This window comes from Hermetia illucens, chromosome 5 (genome assembly GCF_905115235.1).
Source record: "Hermetia illucens chromosome 5, iHerIll2.2.curated.20191125, whole genome shotgun sequence".
Lineage (NCBI taxonomy): Eukaryota > Metazoa > Arthropoda > Insecta > Diptera > Stratiomyidae > Hermetia > Hermetia illucens.
In genome coordinates this window covers 96,964,029-96,983,200 of record NC_051853.1, presented here as the reverse complement: position 1 = coordinate 96,983,200, position 19,172 = coordinate 96,964,029, and the positions used below count along the sequence as shown (strand labels likewise).

At 41.5% G+C, this 19,172-nt stretch overlaps 1 protein-coding gene across 1 annotated transcript in view; it reads left to right on the top strand.

Moving 5' to 3' along the window:
• Positions 1-18,454, top strand: part of LOC119656764 (lysophosphatidylcholine acyltransferase) — an 85,905-nt gene extending 67,451 nt beyond the window's left edge. Inside the window, exon 10 of the mRNA XM_038063342.1 lies at positions 17,160-18,454. Coding sequence (XP_037919270.1) covers positions 17,160-17,248 — 89 coding nt within the window. The 3' untranslated portion in view covers positions 17,249-18,454. The remainder of the gene's footprint in view (positions 1-17,159) is intronic.
• The last annotated feature ends 718 nt before the right edge of the window (positions 18,455-19,172 follow it).

Here is a 19,172-nt window from a genome sequence, read left to right as displayed (position 1 = left end):
TGCCTCCGTAGTCAGGTAGCGATCGACCCCTACCTCAGCGCACAGCAATCTTTGCGTTAGCATAGCATCGATCCACTTAATTAAAGCATCATCAACACCATGCGCTCTGGCAGCATCACAAAGTTTTTGAAAAGGCGCACAGTCAAAAGCCCCTTCAATGTCCACGAACACCCCCATCGCGTACTCACCATTCAAAGTTGCATCCTCTATCTTTGTGACCAAAGAATGAAGAGCAGACTCACAGGACTTTCCACGTTGGTAAGCATGTTCGTTTTCACTAAGTGGGTGCGACCTAAGTGCTTTTCCACGAATGTGACGCTCCACCAGTCTCTCCAAACCTTTCAGCAAGAATGAAGTCAAGCTGATCTGTCTGAAGTTCTTTGGATTAGAATAGTCATCTTTCCCAGGTTTCGGTATGAAAACTACCTTAACCTGTTGCCAAGAAGAAGGCACATAGCCCAGAGCAAGACATCCTCGAAAAATATTTCTTAGAGGTCGCTCTAAATACTCCATACCCTCCTTTAGCATTGCCGGATAGATGCCATCCATGCCAGGTGCTTTGAAATGTTCAAAGGACAGTATGGCAGCTCTCACCTTTTCATGGGTAACAACCGCTTTCGCAGTGTTCCAGTTCCTCTTGTAACACTTGCGTGTTGAAGGGGTTGCAAGAATCGTCAACTCTCCCCCTACCATTTCTCTCACCCGTTCCCCTGGGTGGTGTACTTCCAGGAGGGTCTGTACTGAGTCCAGTCTGGAGCTCGTGAAAGTACCGTCGGGTTTTCAAAGAGAATCAAACTTGGCTGGCTCATCCCTTTTGAGGACTCTGCACAGCCTTGAAGTCTCCCTTTCGCCTTCCAGTTCGTCACAGTACGCTCTAAAGGAGTCTCATTTCGAGCACCTCACGAGCCTCTTATATTCACGTTGTGAGTTCCTGAAATTTAACCAGTCTTCGTTCTTGTTGCTTTTGCAAGCACGATTTAGAAGTCGCCTGGTTGATTTCCTGAGTTTTTGCAGTTCTCGGTTCCGACAAGGAACCGTTTTACCGCTTCGGCCTCGGGAAATAGGACAAGCCTCTTCATAGCACTCTAAAAGTGTGTAGTTCAGAGTTTTCAATTCATCTTCCAGCACCAAAGGAGTCCTTAGTCGCCTAGGAAACTGTACTTTATTGCCAAGAAGTTCATTGAACTTTGCCCAATCCGTTTTCCTAGGGTTCCATCTTTGTACTGCAGACTGTTCGCCCGCAATAGTCAGATTGAATTCTAGATATCGGTGATGTGACAGTGAGACCTCGTCTAGCACTCGCCAGTGTGTAAACTCTAACAATTTTGGGGTACAGATTGTTAGGTCAATTACTTCGCTTCTTCTCGGTCCCACGAACGTAGGGGCGCACCCTACGTTTGCAGTCATAAGACCAGCTGAAGTGATGAAATCAAATAGCTTCTCTCCTCTTGGATTGCATTTGCTACTGCCCCAACAAATATGTTGAGCATTCGCATCGCAACCTATTAAGAGTTCGAGACCACTTGATTCTGCATACGCCACCAGATCCCTAAGTTCTTGCGTCGGCGGAGGATACAAAGAATCATAGGGTAAATAAGCGGAGGCAACTATGATGTTTTTCCTCTCGCCATTTATCTGGTATTGTATGATGACCGTAGCTAAGTCCTGGGAACAATATTGTCTCAGCATAGTTGCCTCTAACCATCTTGACATCAGGACGCAAGCTCTCGGTCTTATGGAATTTTCGTCGTAGAAGATCCTAGCCCCCTTTACTGATCCAATGCCACAGATTCTGTTAAATCGAACCCACGGTTCTTACACCAAAAAGATATAGGGGAAATCCTGTAGCTTTGCCATTCTCGCTGCCAACAGGTAGGAGGGAGCTTTGGCATGCTGCAGGTTGATTTGACCAATCTTTATGTTTTTCGACATAAACTTAGTCTATTGTCTTATGGAAAACAGTTAGAAGCGTATGCGGCAGTCCGCGTATGACGGGGTTTCCCCCACACCGTACCGCCAGAGACTCGCTCCCCTCGTGATTGATTTCTCTGAGAAAAGCCGTACTTGGGAGTACCGCAATTCCCATATTCTCATCCACGAAAGATCTCATCTCATCCCGCAGAGCGTTCGTCCGTTTTCTACTTAGCACCTTACTTGGTTTGCGGTGTCCGGGTTGCATAGATTCGATCACTCGAACTGGCATCAAGTCAGTTTCGTTCACGTCTCTGGCTTCCCTTCCTTCCGCCTGTTCCTTGGAAGGTGTAGGAGAAGTTACTAGCAGGTAGGATTCACTCTGTAGTTCCTTCTCCAGTGCGAGCCCCCATACGGGGGTTCCGCCCCTGTATGCACTATCCTCCGCGCACGTCTCCATTGTGGGAGAGCGCACCGAAGATGCTGCAATTTGCTCTATGTTGTGTGAGTCGAAGACCATCATTGTTCTTTGCTCTCAAAATGGAGATGCTACCCTACAGTTTCCTGATATGACTGAATTTCAGTCTATATAGGAAAAAGTGGAGCACCATATGGTGACTTCCCCTGAGCACATTCAGACTCTGTTGGTCCAGTTAGAATACCAAGTTGAAGCCCTCCACGTTTGTAGATTGGTCCTTCCTGGCATTCATGAACTTTACCCTCCAGTGCCCAAAGTCCATGTCCGGGTTCTGTTCACCCAGCAAGCGGATGATGTCCTCTGCCTTCCTTCGAGGGCCCGGTAGCCAACATCCGACATGTTCTGTCCTGCGTAGCTCAGTGTTCACAATAGTGAACTTGGGGCGACCGCCGGAACTCAAAGTTGGGATTACCTGCTGGAGCCACTTTAAGGCAGCCTCGTCAGCGCACTCCAAATGGAGAAGCCCATCACGAAAACCTTGATCGTTAAATCGTGGCTTCGTTCCAGGCTGCATCATTTTCTTCCACAGGCATTCCTGGAGGATGGTAAATTGTCCCTCTGACATTTTGCCATCCTTGGAGGAAACTCCCACGGCAGCAGTCAGAACAGAGGCCGCAGCTTGCGCATACGTCCTCTTCCTTCCCGCCTTCGTGTTCGTATTCCTGTGGGAGGGACCAGCTTCGAAGTCTATGACTTCTTACCACTTGGAGAGTTTATATCCATCGTTTCCATATTCATATTTTTGGACACCCTTAGTGTAGTAGTAAACTACTACAGGCTCCCCCACCACGACAAGGTGGTGTCCGAGGGGGGAGGTAAATCCTATTACTATTAACAAAGATGTAGAAGGTTAAGGTCTGTAAGGACTTTTTTTTTGAGAATTGTGGGGTCCTAAAACTGCATCAATTTAATGCTGGATGGGATCAAATGGGGAGCAACTTACTCCTCGTTTTTTGGTCCACGGACCCCTCGTTTAGGACTTAGTACCCAAACTTTACAAAAATGTCAGGCGATGACGGCTTTACGGTTTCTTATCAGGGCAGAGAGAAAGAGGTCAGACGCTGCCTCACCTCTGGCCAAGCTCTGGTCAATAAGGCGGATTTGCACTCAATATAATTCGCAGTCATGTCGTGTTCTGCGAATTATATAAACGAGCACTCAACGTCTGCGAGCTGCTTCGGTTACGCTGCTCCCAGGGCAGAGGTGAGGCAGCGTCTGCCGATTTGCCTCTGCCCTGGTAAGAAACCGTAAAGCCGTCATCGCCTGACATTTTTGTAAGGACTTGCTATTTCCTGAATTGCTCTGGCAAATTAAAATATAGTTTGCAATTGCATTCTGGCTATGCACAAATGATAATATTTGGTTGTCATTTATCCCTAAATGAGGCATAGAGTGCCAACCACACGCGAATGATTTGCATATATATGTTTCAGCTCCCTTCGGAACTTCCCGAGAAGCTTGCACTTCTTCTTTACTGTTTGAATCCATTTGTTTGTAGGGCGACCCACTCGTCGGTTATTCTGGGTCATCATTGGTTAATATAGCCAGCAATAGAGTTGTTGCCCTTTCTGTCATCAAATTTCGTAGAAAAATTGGAATTGTGAACACCCCCACATGTGCTGAATTATATTGCTTCACGTTGAACGTAAGGGGGGTCCCCATACGAGTAAAAAATGAGTGCAAGTTTTCTTTCACCGAATATAGCCATATGGAGTTTCAAATGAAAAATCTCGATTAGTACTTTTCAAAGCACATATTAGTTTTGATATTGGATGCAATGGAGAGGAGTGAGATGGTCTGAAAGGGGTCAATTACTTTAAGGACCTTTTCTCAGAAACTGCTGAACTGAACAATTTGAAAAAAATTATGGTGGTCCATGTATACGGTATCTAGGCTTCAAAATATATGCCCAAACAAAGTTGATAATAGCATATGAGGAATTAAAACTCAACATCGTCTCTAGCAATGATGGCGTTCAAAATGATCAAAGCCTTCAATGCTCTGCCTGTTAATGCAAATTCGAGTAATGCCACAGCCAATCAAACCTTAGTTTTGTCAGTGTTTGTCTTTAGTAACATTCTGCTGGGGTTAATTTGGTCAGCGCGAGAAGATTCAGAGCCGCAGTCAGCCTGATTTCTGTCAATTAAGCTTTTAAGGTGTTCTTTGATTTTAGGATTATTTTAGCTATTATTTTTTCGATAGCAAGAAGCACGCAAATACACCTCTAATTGTCGCACTCAATTAGATGCCTGATTTCGAAATCTTAACGCTGATCTCCTTCTTTCACTCTTTCGAGGAGGTCTCAGATTCCTGCGGGTAAGTGGTACTCCCTCTGTGGAAACTGCATTAGCTGCAATGAACAATTTCGCTGAAGCGCATTGAAGTTCTTTCTTCCTCTAGAGCTTGTCATCATCGTGGATGCGGAGTTTAACGTCGCACACTTGGGTATTTGATCAATTTAGCCGGCCAAAACTGTTTTTGGTGTTAATTAGGTTTAATTACGTTGTGCGTTGTGTGCTTGTTTCTCGCTTCTGTTGCTTCTCCCGATAATTGACCTATCGGCAAGAGAGCTTTCTCAATAATCTCGGATCCATATTAGTATTTTGTGATCTGTTAGGACCATGGGATGCCATGAGTAGAGTCTTTTTCTTCCTCTTGAATTGACTTTGTATAGTAAGCTCTTTAAAAGGTCGTTTTTAGGCTAAATGCAGTACAGATTCGAAGAGACGAATTCTGGCATGTAAGATTCACAGACCAGAACCTAAAGCTTCCGGATTAACTGTCCTTTTTTTCCAAGCAGTTGAAATCTTTTGAAGTCAAACCACACATAGAATCATCATCATCTCAAAAACTGGGAACAAGTTTCCCATAATGACAGGTGGCAGGGCCTAAATGCTGCTCGACACACCAAACTTTTCCTGCCGGAACCGAACATACATCCTGTCGAAAAGCAGGAGGACTTGCAGGTGTATTGTGGGCATTCTGACAGGCCATAATTCACTAGCTGGGCATATGTTCAGAATAGGAATTACCGAAGATGGTACGTGACGTGTCCCTCCTGTAATGAGGAAGCGGTGCCGATGTTCTCCAATTGCAACGGGTTGCATCACATCCACTAACGGAAATCCTGCGGTACGTTAACGAATCCGGAATATTCCGTTAGACGGGGGAGGCGAGTACAATGGGCCAACACGGCCTGAGAGCTCAGAAGCTGTAGCTTCTCCCCCACCATACACACACACACACACATGCTGTAGATGCTGTATTAGTGACAGCATTGCATACCTTTCCATCAATCATTATTAGCATCATAGAGTAAGATATCACATAAGTTTTACCTCCGATTTTCACTTCAGTGTTTTGCCTTTACAGTATTTTGTATGCAAGTAATTTCTTCTGATTGAGTCGCAATAACGTAGTTCTGTTGCAGCACTCTATTATTGGTGGAACAAATCAAGCAGAGTGGCTTAAAAGAACTTTGAAACAAGTTGGCATCTTTATGAGAATCACATTGGAATTTTTGCATGTATTGCGATTGCTATGCACCATCACGTCCCCTTTGCACATGGGTATCAACGAACTCCTTTCTTGAAGTGTTTCCATTATTCCTTGGAGATCTGTTAGCAGTCTGGAAGTTGTGTAGTATATTAAATTCTGGAGATTAATTTCGGCTGCAGCTTCTCTAACATGAAAGGAGCGTTTGTGAAGGTAACAATCCTGTTTAGCTTGCAGTATTTGATTATAGTAAGGATGCATGTCCGGGTTATACCTTCTTATGATTTCGTATTGTCTGCTTGATAGGTCAACTTCTATGCAAATAGACAAAGCTTGTTGTGCTCGATTTCTGACGAAATTGTGTTCTTCAACACTAGTAAAATATCTCTTTTACCTTGCTCACGAAGTTTAGATTGAGCCGCGAATGTGTGCTCTTTATTTTGATTGTACCCTCGTTTGAAAATGGTCCGAAATTCAGGAGGTATTCCTCTAAGGGGTCCAATTTCTCATTAATATTTGAAGCTTCTGACTTTTTCATACTATAATTAAATAATTGTTTACAAGTCATCATTCGACAATTGGATGGATCTATAAACAGAAAATGTTATAATATAGCCAAGTAGAATTCCTTACGCTCGTAGATCCACTTGCAACTTTCCGAAGTTTACCAGGCGGTCGGTGTTAAACTTTTGTCGATATCTTTCTAACTCCGCAAGGAGAAGTGGTTGTAACATGCAATCGGGGGTAAGCGATCATCATGTTATGATCAGTGCTCTTCTTGTTCTTGGTCGATCTGATTGCTCAGTTGAAACTCAACTGGTCTTGTGGCAGGCTCTGCGCTCAAACAATGTTCCATCAATGACGAAACGGTTGGTTACTGTCCTCAAGACTGTTTCCCTCAGCAATGTGTTGTTAGAGCTCATTTCGGTATTCAGATACCCATCATAATCGCGATTCTACTTTCGGGGAGTCTTTTTTGGATCATAATCAGTTCTTCTTTAGCGTTTGTATAAAGGAAGGTTTCGTTGTTCCAAAGCACTGTACTCTTGAAATATTTTTCTTTTTGGGCCTGAATTTCGCAGTCATTATCCTGTTCGGACCTGACTCCCATGCAGTTGCCATAAGCATTCGTTCGCGTCTGCCAGACCCAGGCTCTCTGGAGAAAAATAGCACAGTGTCGAAAGAAAGAGGGGGAGGAATGTCCAGCTTGTAGTGCTGGAACTCTTGCTCAAGTTGGCGGCAACGAACCTTTTAGGGGCGGGTACTGTTTTCGGGGACCGTATACATTCTCTAGAAACCGATAGCCAAAAGTCGTAAAGATGCTGTTCACGTTTCGCTAGCAAACTATTTTCGCAATCCCGAAGATTTGCTGCCATCTGGGGTTTATCTAATTTCGTACATCGTTTGGTTGAATTTTCTGCTTTTCAACAACTGACTTTCAATTTTCTACTTGTTTCGCATTAATCAATGCAGTTTAGGATAAGTCAGCAAGCTGGTACTCTAGTATATTCGGGTGATTTAGCAGCTTATTTTAAACCTGTCTATTGAACTAGCAATTTTTCTCTGAACAGAATTTTCAAGTCCTTGGGAATTTTCAAGTTCTCCAGGTACCACGGAACATCGGTTATCGTTCAAAATATTTTTGATTTTGCTCGTTGTAGTTGCTCAATATTTGAAAAATTCGTTGATTCACAGAATTGAATTCCGTAAGCCCAGGTAGATTTAAAATGGCTTCGTAGACTAAGAGTTTGCACTTTAGTCGCTCCTTGTTTTGAGATTTAGTTGTTATTTTTGGCTTCGATGTGATTCTTTCATATTAGCCCTCGATCGAGATACGCGCCGAGGTATTTGATATCGCTGAGCTGGGAGCTTCATTCACTCTTATGGATCTATCTTTTTCAGTGTAATGGTAATTTGGCAACTTTTGCCTTCCTTCACCTTTACTTTCCACACTTTAAACCACTACTCATTTTTTTTAAATGAATGTTGAACATATTTGTAGCAGTTTGTGTATTGGATTCCGGAGGGTTTCTGTATCGTTGGCAGATGTCGAGATTATCAGACTACACTTAAGTGTAAATAAGGTACAGCACGAAGCCCAGGACACTTCCTAAGGGGGATTCCTATTTGTACATAGATATATGATGGTCTCAAGAACTAAAGGTTTTGTGCCTTACTTGCATTTGCGTTCGGCAAGAAAAGATTTCAAAAATCCGAGCTTTTCCTTACGGATTATTTTTTTATTTTATTCACTAGGCGTTTGTGCCGAACGCCTGCGTGATGTCAGGAAATATTAATGTGAAGAATTTTCACTTTTCCAGAGTAGATTTAATTTCAGAGATGATTCTGTGGATTTGCTCGATTTTGAAAAACATATTTTGCCAAATTCAACCGGGTAGTGGGGGATAATGACCTTGCCAGTGTTGTTGTATTCCTCGGAGACTTGGGTTCTCAGCAAGAAAAATTGCGAACTTTTAGCTGCGTTCGAGAGGAGAATCCTCTAAATAATTCTTGGCTCGCTACATGAGGATGGAAGTTTCCGAAGCGTTTATAACGACAAAATTTATGAACAACACCACGTCCCTCCTGGTTGTGGATAAAATCCAGCTAAATAGGTTGCGGTGGACGGGTCACTTAGTCCATATGAGTGAAGATGATTCAGCCCTGAAAATCTATAAGGGCAATGTCTACAGTAGAAAAAGAAGACGGATATGGAGGGATGTCGTTGGTCCAGGATGCCAGACAACTTTTAAGGATATGGAACTGGTGGATCTCGCAAAATCGGGATGTCTGGCGGAAGTTACCAAAGTTTTTTTTGTCTACATTCGGGAATCAAGGAAATTTGTGAAATTTTCCATTGTTGTTGTTTGCACAATGGGGATCTGTATAGGATATGCAACTTTCTGTAATTTGCAATAAAACAAATTAAGGAAATAAAAATCAGACAAAAGCTATTTATCCTTTATTATGCTTCTTACAAATATAATAGACTGATAACAAATGTGATTATGGACATTTAAAATTTTTATGCAAAATTGAGTCAAGAAAAATAGTGCTGGAATTAACAGACCACTAATTCTAAGTTTATTTTTATCAATGCATACAAAGCGGCACAATGCAGTTGCGCACTTGAAGAGGAGAATCGTGAGGAAGTTAATTTAATGTCTTTACAACCTATCTTCCAAATATAATTTAGAATACAGTGAATGTACCACGTTATTGATGTCTGTTTTGCGCTGTAATTTGCATGAATTTCAGTCAAAAGTTCATAAGACCATTACAGTAGAATCCCGATAATTCGTACACCGATTCCTGACTAATTCATATAAATTTGTCAGTCCTCAGAATTAATTTTCTTTATTTTGCATTCCCCATAATTGATTTCTCGTTTCTACTGTATAAGTTTAGTAGTAGTGAGGTGGTTTCTGTTTGATACTATTGGACCCCCCAGCCCCCAAGCCATCCACAACACAGCCCTCCGCGACACCTATAAGAGGGAAACGGATGCCGCAATAACTGCAGTCAACAGAGGACCTGGAGATGAAGCATTAACGAATGATCTTCACAATCACCTGAAGAACGTTATCATTGATACGGCCACAAACATACTTGGCCCCAGCCGCAAAAGGAGTCGGAACGGCTGGTTTGACGATGAATGTAAGCTAGCAACGGAACGGAAGAATGCCGCATACCGAGTAATGTTGCATTATCAAAGAACGCGGGCACGCGCAGAGACTTATCACGAACTCCGACGAGCGGAGAAGCGACTTCACAGACGGAAAAAGGAAGCCTGGGTGAACCAATAAGTCTGTGAACTGGAAAAGTACAGGGAGCAACCGCACCAGGCGCGGAAGTTTTACCAACAAGTCAGCAGGATGAAGCCTTATACACCCCGATGCTCATCCTGCCGAGACAAAGAGGGAAATCTAATTTCCGACAGAATGGACATATTAGAGCGATGGGTTGAGTACTTTGATGAGCTACTGAACAACCAGAACATCGGCGAGTTGGAGGCCCAGCCAACTGAAGACGACGGACAAATACTGCCACCACCAAGTTTAGGAGAAACAGTCCGTGCAATTCATCGTCTAAAAAATCATAAGTCGCCAGGAGCCGATGGAATTACAGCCGAATTGGTTAAATATGGAAGCGACCAGTTACACCAAGTGGTTCATCAACTTGTGCTCAAGGTATGGCAACGAGGCATTATCTGTCTCATGCATAAAAAGGGAGATATCACACAGTGCAGCAATTATAGAGGTATCACGTTGCTGAGTACCATCTATAAGATATTCTCCACTATCTTGCTAGGCCGGATAGCCCCATACGCCCAGAACATCATTGGCCATACCAAAGAGGTTTCACTTCCGGCAAATCAGCAACAGATCAGATTTTCTCTCTGCGGGGAGCGATGGAAAAACTGTGGGAATAGTGGGAATATGGACAACAGTTGCACCATCTGTTCATCGACTTTAAAGCCGCCTATGATAGCATAGCCAGGGTAAAACTGTACACGGCCATGAGAGAATTCGGTATCCCGATGCAATTAATGAGACTGACTAGGCTCACCCTGACCAATGTGCGAGGCCAGAACATTCGACATCAACAACGGTCTACGACAAGGGGATGCCCTATCATGCGTCCTCTTAACCTGGCCCTCGAGAAAATGATCCGTGATGCTGAGGTAAATGCAAGAGGTACGATCCTCTTCAAGTCCACCCAACTACTGGTCTATGCTGACGATATCGACATCATGGGAAGAACCACCCGAGACGTACAAACTGCCTTCATCCAGATCGAGCAGGCGGCGCGAGATCTTGGGCTTGTCTTGAAGGCAAGACAAAATATATGGTGGCAACGTCAGCACCGAAGACGAATCAACCAACAACATCAAACCGCACTGGTCAAACACAAACACGAAGAATAAGGATAGGAGAATACAACTTTGAGACCGTTGACAATTTCTCCTATCTAGGGTCGAAAATCACAACCGATAACAGCTACGATGACGAAATCCGCGCACGATTGTTGTCAGCCAACAGAGCCTATTTTAGCTTACAAAGACTGTTCCGCTCGAAACGTCTCACCATAGGGTCGAAGCTCTTATTGTACAAGACTATGATCTTGCCAGTCCTCATGTATTCCTCGGAAACTTGGGTTCTTAGCAAGAAAAATTGCGAACTCTTGGCCGCGTTCGAGAGAAGAATCCTCCGAAGAATTTTTGGCCCCCTACATGAGGATGGACGATTCCGTAGCCTACACAATGACGAAATCTATGAGTGATACCATGACCGTCCCGTTGTGGATAAAATCCGGCTCAATAGGTTACGGTGGGCGGGTCACTTAATCCGTATGGATGAGGATGATCCCACCCGGAAAGTCTATAAGGGCAATATCTATGGTAGAAAAAGAAGACGAGGCAGACCCTGCCTAAGATGGAGCGATGGCGTAGGTCAGGACGCCAGACAGCTTTTAGGGATATCGAATTGGTGGACCTCGGCGCAAAACCGGGATGTCTGGAGTTCCTTATTAAGGCAGGCCTAGACGGGATACCGGTTGTTGCGCCGTTGATGATGATGACTGTTGGACGTTTATTGATTGGATATATTTTTTTTGGTGGTGGGGGAAGTTGGTGTCTCTCAATCACAATGACAGATAATACTTCAAAAGGTGGCAAAAAGTGTATTATACACGTTTCAGTTGGAGGTAGCCTTTTGAGTACTAAATTATTTGCAACTTTTCAAAGCATTGTACGCTTACCAGTTGCTTATAATTACTAGATGTTTCCTCGGATACCTTTGAACTTTGATCTAAGCAATTTCAGACCTTTCTTCAACTTGTGCTTTATTGCACAGCGTCATATGTTTCTAACGCAACACTGGTCCGCCATCCTGCAACAGTAAATTCCTTTGTATAGCACAACCAGCGTTGTTGCTCTTTCTTACCTTCCACCCTCTAACCAACACATTTGTAGGTAGCTTGCCTGCATGCCGCCTTAGTTCTAGTTGTGGTGGGCACTTTCCATGTCCTGTTCCCATATAGCAGCACAGAGAGGGCACCTTTAATTCGATGTTGTGTATCTGGATTTGATATTTCGGACATAATGCCGGGTCTAGTGCTGTTAATGCGTTGGGCGACATAGAGTTCGGTGTCACCTTCGACAAAAACAATACTAGTCAGATCTACAAATTGATTGGCGCCTTTGATGCTCTAGGTCAATGGACGCAGATGGAAAGAGCGCGATTTCCAGCCCTTCTTGTCTTCAAATTCAGAACCAGCAAGGCCAAGTGAATATCATCAGTGCAGACGGGGTGTTGAGACGGAAGATGTCATGGTCCAACGAAGCTCAACATACCTTTTGGTCAAGAATGTGATCGATGCGGATGCTGTCTTGAAGTTAAAGGGATCTAAACTCCGTACACTGTTCTATAATGATCTGTAGAGGTTGAAACTGGAGTAACCGTATCGTTGTTCGTTCATACATCAGCACAAAGAGAACGTTGGAGTGGAACAACCGTAGCTTGAAATTGGTGTCGAGATAGTTGCAATTTCAGATTTTTTACAAAACACCGAATGACAGACCTTGGCAAACAGGAAGGGTGCCATGACTTGTTAGATTGATTATTTTGGTTTTGTTGGTATGTATTTATTTTCAATTCGAATCTTTTTCGAGTCGGGGAGATTTAGATGATTCGCCCAGAAAATCATCCATAAGGTGTTAATGTGGTTAGTACAGAAGGATACAGCGGTACCGATTAAATTTTCTCTCAGTCATGAGTACGTAAACACTTTTCTGATTATCATACGCAAAATGCCCTTCTTCGGAATCTTATTCCTTTATTATTGTTATTATTACTTTCTTCCTCGCTGGGAAATATTTTCAATTCTTAGGGATTGCGGGGAAGTGGAAGTAGCAGCTCTGCATGAGCTATACGACAGACGGTCAAGGCTGTTATTTTGCTTGAGTGCGTTGAAGATGTCAATGTTTGAAGGAGAAGTTTGCGTCCACATGTTACAGCGGCTAGTTATTTCATCCACGAAAAGTGCAACTTCATCGGATGGATGTTTTCCAATTGAGAATCGTATTGATGGAGTGACCTTCTAACCTTTTAACCTACTTGTCATCGCTGTTGTTCCTGATCGGACTATCGAGAAATTTGCGACCACCTGCAAGTTCCTCCGTGATGAACTGTTCGATTCTAAAATCGTTAACATTTGCGTCCCTGACCAATGCAATAGTAAATTTCCTTTTGACGCTGCACTTCACAGGATTTGTCATGGTACTGGAATTCGATCTCGTCATGTTCACATTCAAGCGAAGGTAAGCGGCCACTAAGTAATGATGTTTTTCGAGACCGACATTGGGGTATCTTTTGTTCTGTTCATCTACTGCCGATCGCGATGTACCGATATGATTGGATTTGCGTTCCAGATCAGTTTATTTAATTCTTCCTAGGGCAGGCTGCGTTGATACCTTTATACCCGGGGATGTAAACATATTTCAGAATCCAATTTGTGTCCGTTAACGAAAGCAAAAGATCATAGCCGATAAATTAGTCCATCTCCGACGTGTGGTTTCCATTTTTGAAGCATAAATGTGGCCTACAAATTTCTATCCTTTTTAGTCGTCTTCTACGCCAAGGAAAGAATACTTTAATGAATCCTTAATTCACCACTCTAAGTCTTTGCATATAGGAAGCGATCGGTCGCGGCATCGAATATTTCTTATAAATTTTGAGTAAAAATGATTAAATGAAATTAAATCACCTTTTTCCTCCGAGGCTACTGGGGTCTGCTTCTTATTGCCAGGTTTAACTGCAACGGCGACACATGGCGTCGCCTTCTACGAAAATCATGCCGTTTTATTTGTCCACTAAGATTAAGTCCTTCTGGGTCTTATACTTATTTAAGGCATCCTTCAGCTTGACTAGTAGGTCCTCATTCTGTTTCCGGAGGGAAGCTGAGACGATATAATGAAAAGATTAAACCATTTATTCTCACGTAATAAAGGTCATACAAGGAAAGTGAATAACTGAGTGCAACAAAAGTATTGTCATAGTAAGGAAAATGAAAAATTTCTAATAGAAATCAACCAAATTCGAACTTCTATTTTAATTTTAATGTTGGGTGTGCAATTACAGCTGCAAAATAGCGATGCATAAAATTGGCAAGGTATTAAACCATATCGCGGAATATTTCGTTCCTAGTTGCTTACAATGCTCCCCCGAAATAATTTTTTGTGGAGGTGCATTGTTTATTAGCAAGAAGTTCAAGCCAATCTTATACATGTGCATCCAGACTGCATATATCGTCGGTGCGGGACATTATACAATAACCATTTTTGTCTGAGTGTAATTATGCGGTGTTTCCAACGATTAATTATCTGACATAATAAAAAACTTGCTGTTTCTTTTTCGTTGGTGTAGATATTTATTCTTGCAAAAACCGATATTTCGGGAACCACCGTCAAGACTTGTTAGCACTGATGAAGGGAACAAGTGGACAAGTGGACTTGTTAGCACTGATGAAGGGAACAAGTGGTTCCCGAAAGTCCAGACTTGTTAGCACTGATGAAGGGAACAAGTGGTTGCGGAAAGTTCAGACTTGTTAGCACTGATGAAGGGAACAAGTGGTTCCCAAAATATCGGTTTTTGCAAGAATAAATATCTAGACCAACGGAAAAGAAACAACAAGTTTTTTATTATTTGAAACCATTCTTGTGTCAAGAAAGGAGTATACTTAGAATCGTCGTCATGCTGGAAAAGAAACGATTGTTCTGCGATTAAGATAGCATTTTGTAACAAATTGAGCCACACCACATTAAAATATATTTCTTTTTCATGTTCAAGTCAACATACAAATGTATCAATTCTGATCACTGACAAGATTATTTCCGTTATTGGCTAAAGAATTTGGTGAAAAAAACAAATACAATATTCCGGGGGCCAACTGTCCTCTTCTTTAGTTTCAGAAAAAGGAAACACTGAAATCCATGAAATACTATATCGCTTTTCAGCAAATTCGTAGTCAATAAAGGATATAATCATCTTAACCATTTAAAATTTGGCTGGCTAACCACTTCCTTACTCAACCTAAAAATGAGTTGTTCAGACGAGGCGGCACCCCTTCTTTTTTAGCACTTCAATTTAATAGAAGAAAAAGCCAGTGTTAGGTGTATGAGATAAACAGGAAAGGAAAATACGATCGTTTTCGATGTGAACAGCAACCACACGAAGAGAGGTTTTCTGGTAATTTTATTTGTCTTGAGAAATTTTCAAAGAATTGCAAAAGCCTAAAATTGAAGAGCGCACAGTGAATTGAAGAATACCAATTGAAACGAGGGAAAGGTTAATAATTTGTTATGGAAAATAATTCATAAACAATTCCAATTTCTGGGATTTTACTAATTTTTCATAGCAATTCAATTCTTTTCTATTAGCATCTCCGCACCTTGGCTCATTGCACTGAACATCTAAACTGGATCGCTGCAACAAATCGCGCTGTGTGTGGCATGTGCAATACAACATTTGCGTCATACAACTACATTGACAGATCGGTCCTCTGTAACAGATCCCATTCTTTGTGGCGAAAGGTTAACAGTAAATGACAAAATGATATAATATAAATCTGGGTGTGGTTTACCCAATCTGCACCCAGATGTGTTTAGGTGTTAAATTTGTCATGAAATAGGAGTTTAAGCGCCATCAATTTCGTCTCTACTCGCAAGGATCATTAAAGTTGCAGTTGCTTCTGCTTCTGTTAGCTAGATGTCACGACGTCCGTTCGGATTTTAGTCTACGAGCTGACTAGCGGCGGTTTAAAGAACAATTTTGATAGCGGAAATCAAGCAAACTTTTTTATTTTTTTTTGTGTCAGCGTAAATTCTGGGTCCTGAGTGTGAAAACGTGGAGACGAATCGATAAATGTAGGGAGCTGAGAGCTCTGTTAATGGCTTCGATCGTAGGTGAGTTTCGTTAAAGTTACAGAAGTTCAGCGAAGTCTATGCTATAACACAAGAAGTTTCACCATTGCGTTGATGGCGGAAGCTTTCTTAAATAGTAACTTTTTTTTAGGTAGGGTAGGTGAATGCATTTACGCACACAGTGTTGACTCACGGTTCGGTACGGACTACCAACTAAACACCTCCCCATCGTCAGAGAGCTAGCCTGGAACCGTTTGTCACATTACTTCGGGCTAGTCCCCGAACTCTCCCGCCTTGCGGAGCCTTTAAATTAGGGCATTTCTTTCACCAACAGGAGGGGAGAGGAGGTAGGGAACTGTTAGTTCAAGGAACCCCTGCCCTCCTCCACCAGTCGAGCTCTATTTTCTTAGCAACGAGAAGGACCCGAACCTAATGGGCAACACGGTTCCATCTGTCATCATTCCTCAGCATCTCTTCGACAATGTTGTCTGGAGAGAGATCCCCTGTGTTTAAATAGAGCTGCTGACGAGCCCCATCCCGCCTTTCACCAGGAAAAAAGTGTGATGGTGGACTTCTACAACTCCATTGCAAAACACAAAACACAACCTCCATACGCACTTAAAAATTGCAAAATAATCTTCGTCGTCAACGCATTCAAACGGAGTAAAGAAGGAGTAAGGCCGCCGATCTTGATTATATCTCCACAAAACCTTCCACGAATTCCATGAATCGAAGATCTTTCCGGGTGAGTGGAAAGAGGGGATAATTAAGATTCCGAAGAAGGGGGCGAGAGAGAAGGCTTATATACCGACCGTTTTCTCGGGAACTCACTCATTTTCTTCAGGAACTTCCGGATCGATTTCAATAATTTTCTTTATTAAAACGGCAACACTCGTCATTATGGCCCGAACTAGAACTTACAAGATTCGTTGACATTAAGTCTCTTTTTTCAATGTTTTATTTAAAATAAGTGAGGGTGGTTTTGAAATTTAATTTTGTAAAAGCTGCCAAATTTCTCTTTTTCAACCGATCTAGTTAGTTATAGTTCGGGTCATATCTCATATCTGCCAAATTATAATTTTAAAAACAGTCCATTAATTGCGTTCTGTGTGTGCGCTAAACACTGTCTGGATCATTATGGAGCAGTATGGGGAATTCACATCAGCCCTTTGGTAATGAATATTTTTTGTAACGACCGTTGACCAGTGTTGTAAAATTATATAGTATTTTTAATTATAGTCTGTAAGCCAAATAAAGCCTCAACTTATAAATCCATAATGAGTAGTTGGCTGTTTCAAATTTCAGGTGATTGATCATTGTTTCTGATGAAGTTTTGAACATTTTTCTTTTCAGATCAATTTTCTGAATATGTCAAACAAAATCCAAAGTACCAATCTCTATGCATGCCAAATGAGACGTATCGGAGGCGGAAAAAGGACTGAAATGAACTGAACCCTAACACCGAACAACAGCAAACAGATCAAAGCTGCTTTGTGAACCTTAACGAGGCTCCACATGAAGTCATCTAGCGTAAAACTAAATTGCGTGATACTTGCTTGAGCCACGCGAAACCATAACTTTTCAAATAGCAAATAGGACAAAGAAAACAAACAACCAAAGTCAAACAATTCCTGATAGATACTGGTACCTATAGCTGAAGTAGGTGTAAATAAAAGGGTAAATTCGACAGATAGTTGCTGCTGTTAAAATTAAACAAGGATAATAAAGTGAAACTTCATAAACCTACAAACACTCGTACATCCATGCAAACACAATAACAAAAGAATATATAATTGAAAAAGTGGAAATATGAATTATATTTACATAGAAATTAGTGGACTGGACTCAACATATTTTTAGAAAAGTTTATTATACAAGTAGAAATTTATACATTGACTAAATGATAAAACAAGAGTAGAGTAAAACTAAATAGCAATAAAGCAATGAAGGGAGATGAGAGTACGACGAAACTATGCAATAACTACACAAATTGTTTCAGAGGATTAAATCAGTTTTCATTGGATCGAAATTCATAAATCACAAAATCGCACACCTTAACATGAATACAGCGTACTATGTATCTAGAACAACGCTCATTGTGTTAAATTTCCTATCAAGTAAGCAAATAGTATCTTAATGGAGCGAAGATAAATAAATAACTGAGGGACGATAATGATACCTTGGATATAAGTCGTTATTAGTTCTTCTACTTAATAGTGAATTAAAAGTAACGAAGTATATATGACGATATACCTAATAAAAACGGAAACGCACTAATAGATGTAACTATATATTTTGTGTTCTTTTTATACGTTTTTCTGGCAAATGTATAGAGTTATGTCTTCTTAATTTATTTTTCTTCCTGAATCCTTTTATGTATATTTCTTTTGTATCAGACGTGAAATATTGTCATTTTTTTATGAGAAACTATGTTGTTTTATTTGTAATTATATTTATTTTATTTTGGTGCAGGATTGAAGCTGGCTGAGCGAAAGTTTGTCGAAACAAATAGAATGCTAAAGGCACTCATTCTTAGGTTAACATATACAGTTTTATAAAAAGAGTAGTCTTTCGTGATTTTTTTTAAGAAATGTGAAATATTAGGTATTTTTTTACTGTCGACATTTAAATATAAATTGTATAAAGAATTTCTACGAATTTCTGTGAAAGGTCAATACCAAACGAAGCGACTTCCAAGCGTTCATTAAGGAGAAAACTGACCCGAGGGTTAATTCCTTTATTGGGAATGAGTAATGACACATGTAGTAGTGTATGTTGCCTGGTAGTTCTGAAATTCAGTCGGCCAGTGCCTGAGAAGATATTTAAACTTGGTTTTTGGTCAGTGCTACACATGGAGGTTTCCTTCGGGATGAGAACTGACTCGAGGATTAGCTTTTTTTGCGAATATGTGATGGACGACACACGTAGAAGTACGTGTTGTTTGGCAATTTAGAAATCGAGTCGATAATTCTCCCAGGCGATCAACAAGGTTGATTTTGAAGACGACTAACATTGTCTATGTATGTGTACCCGAATACCTGCTGCATAGTGTACCGCTGGGAAAATATCTACAGGGTGGCGTAAGAATTCCTAGACTTTTGTGTCTTGTGTAAATGAAAAAGTGAAAGTTAATTTTTATAATTTTATTATGAGAACATAAGCTGGTTTCATAAATATGGAATTAATAGGATATGCGCTGTGCGCTGACCTATATACCATAAGTTTTTCAGAACTTTCACCGAAATCGCGCATATCCTGTATTTATTCAACCAAATGTCGTCTACTTTTGAATCTGGATCTGTCTCCCTAAACATGCGTCGAGCACCACTTCTTCGATATTACAGCCCACATCGAACCTTGGCCTCT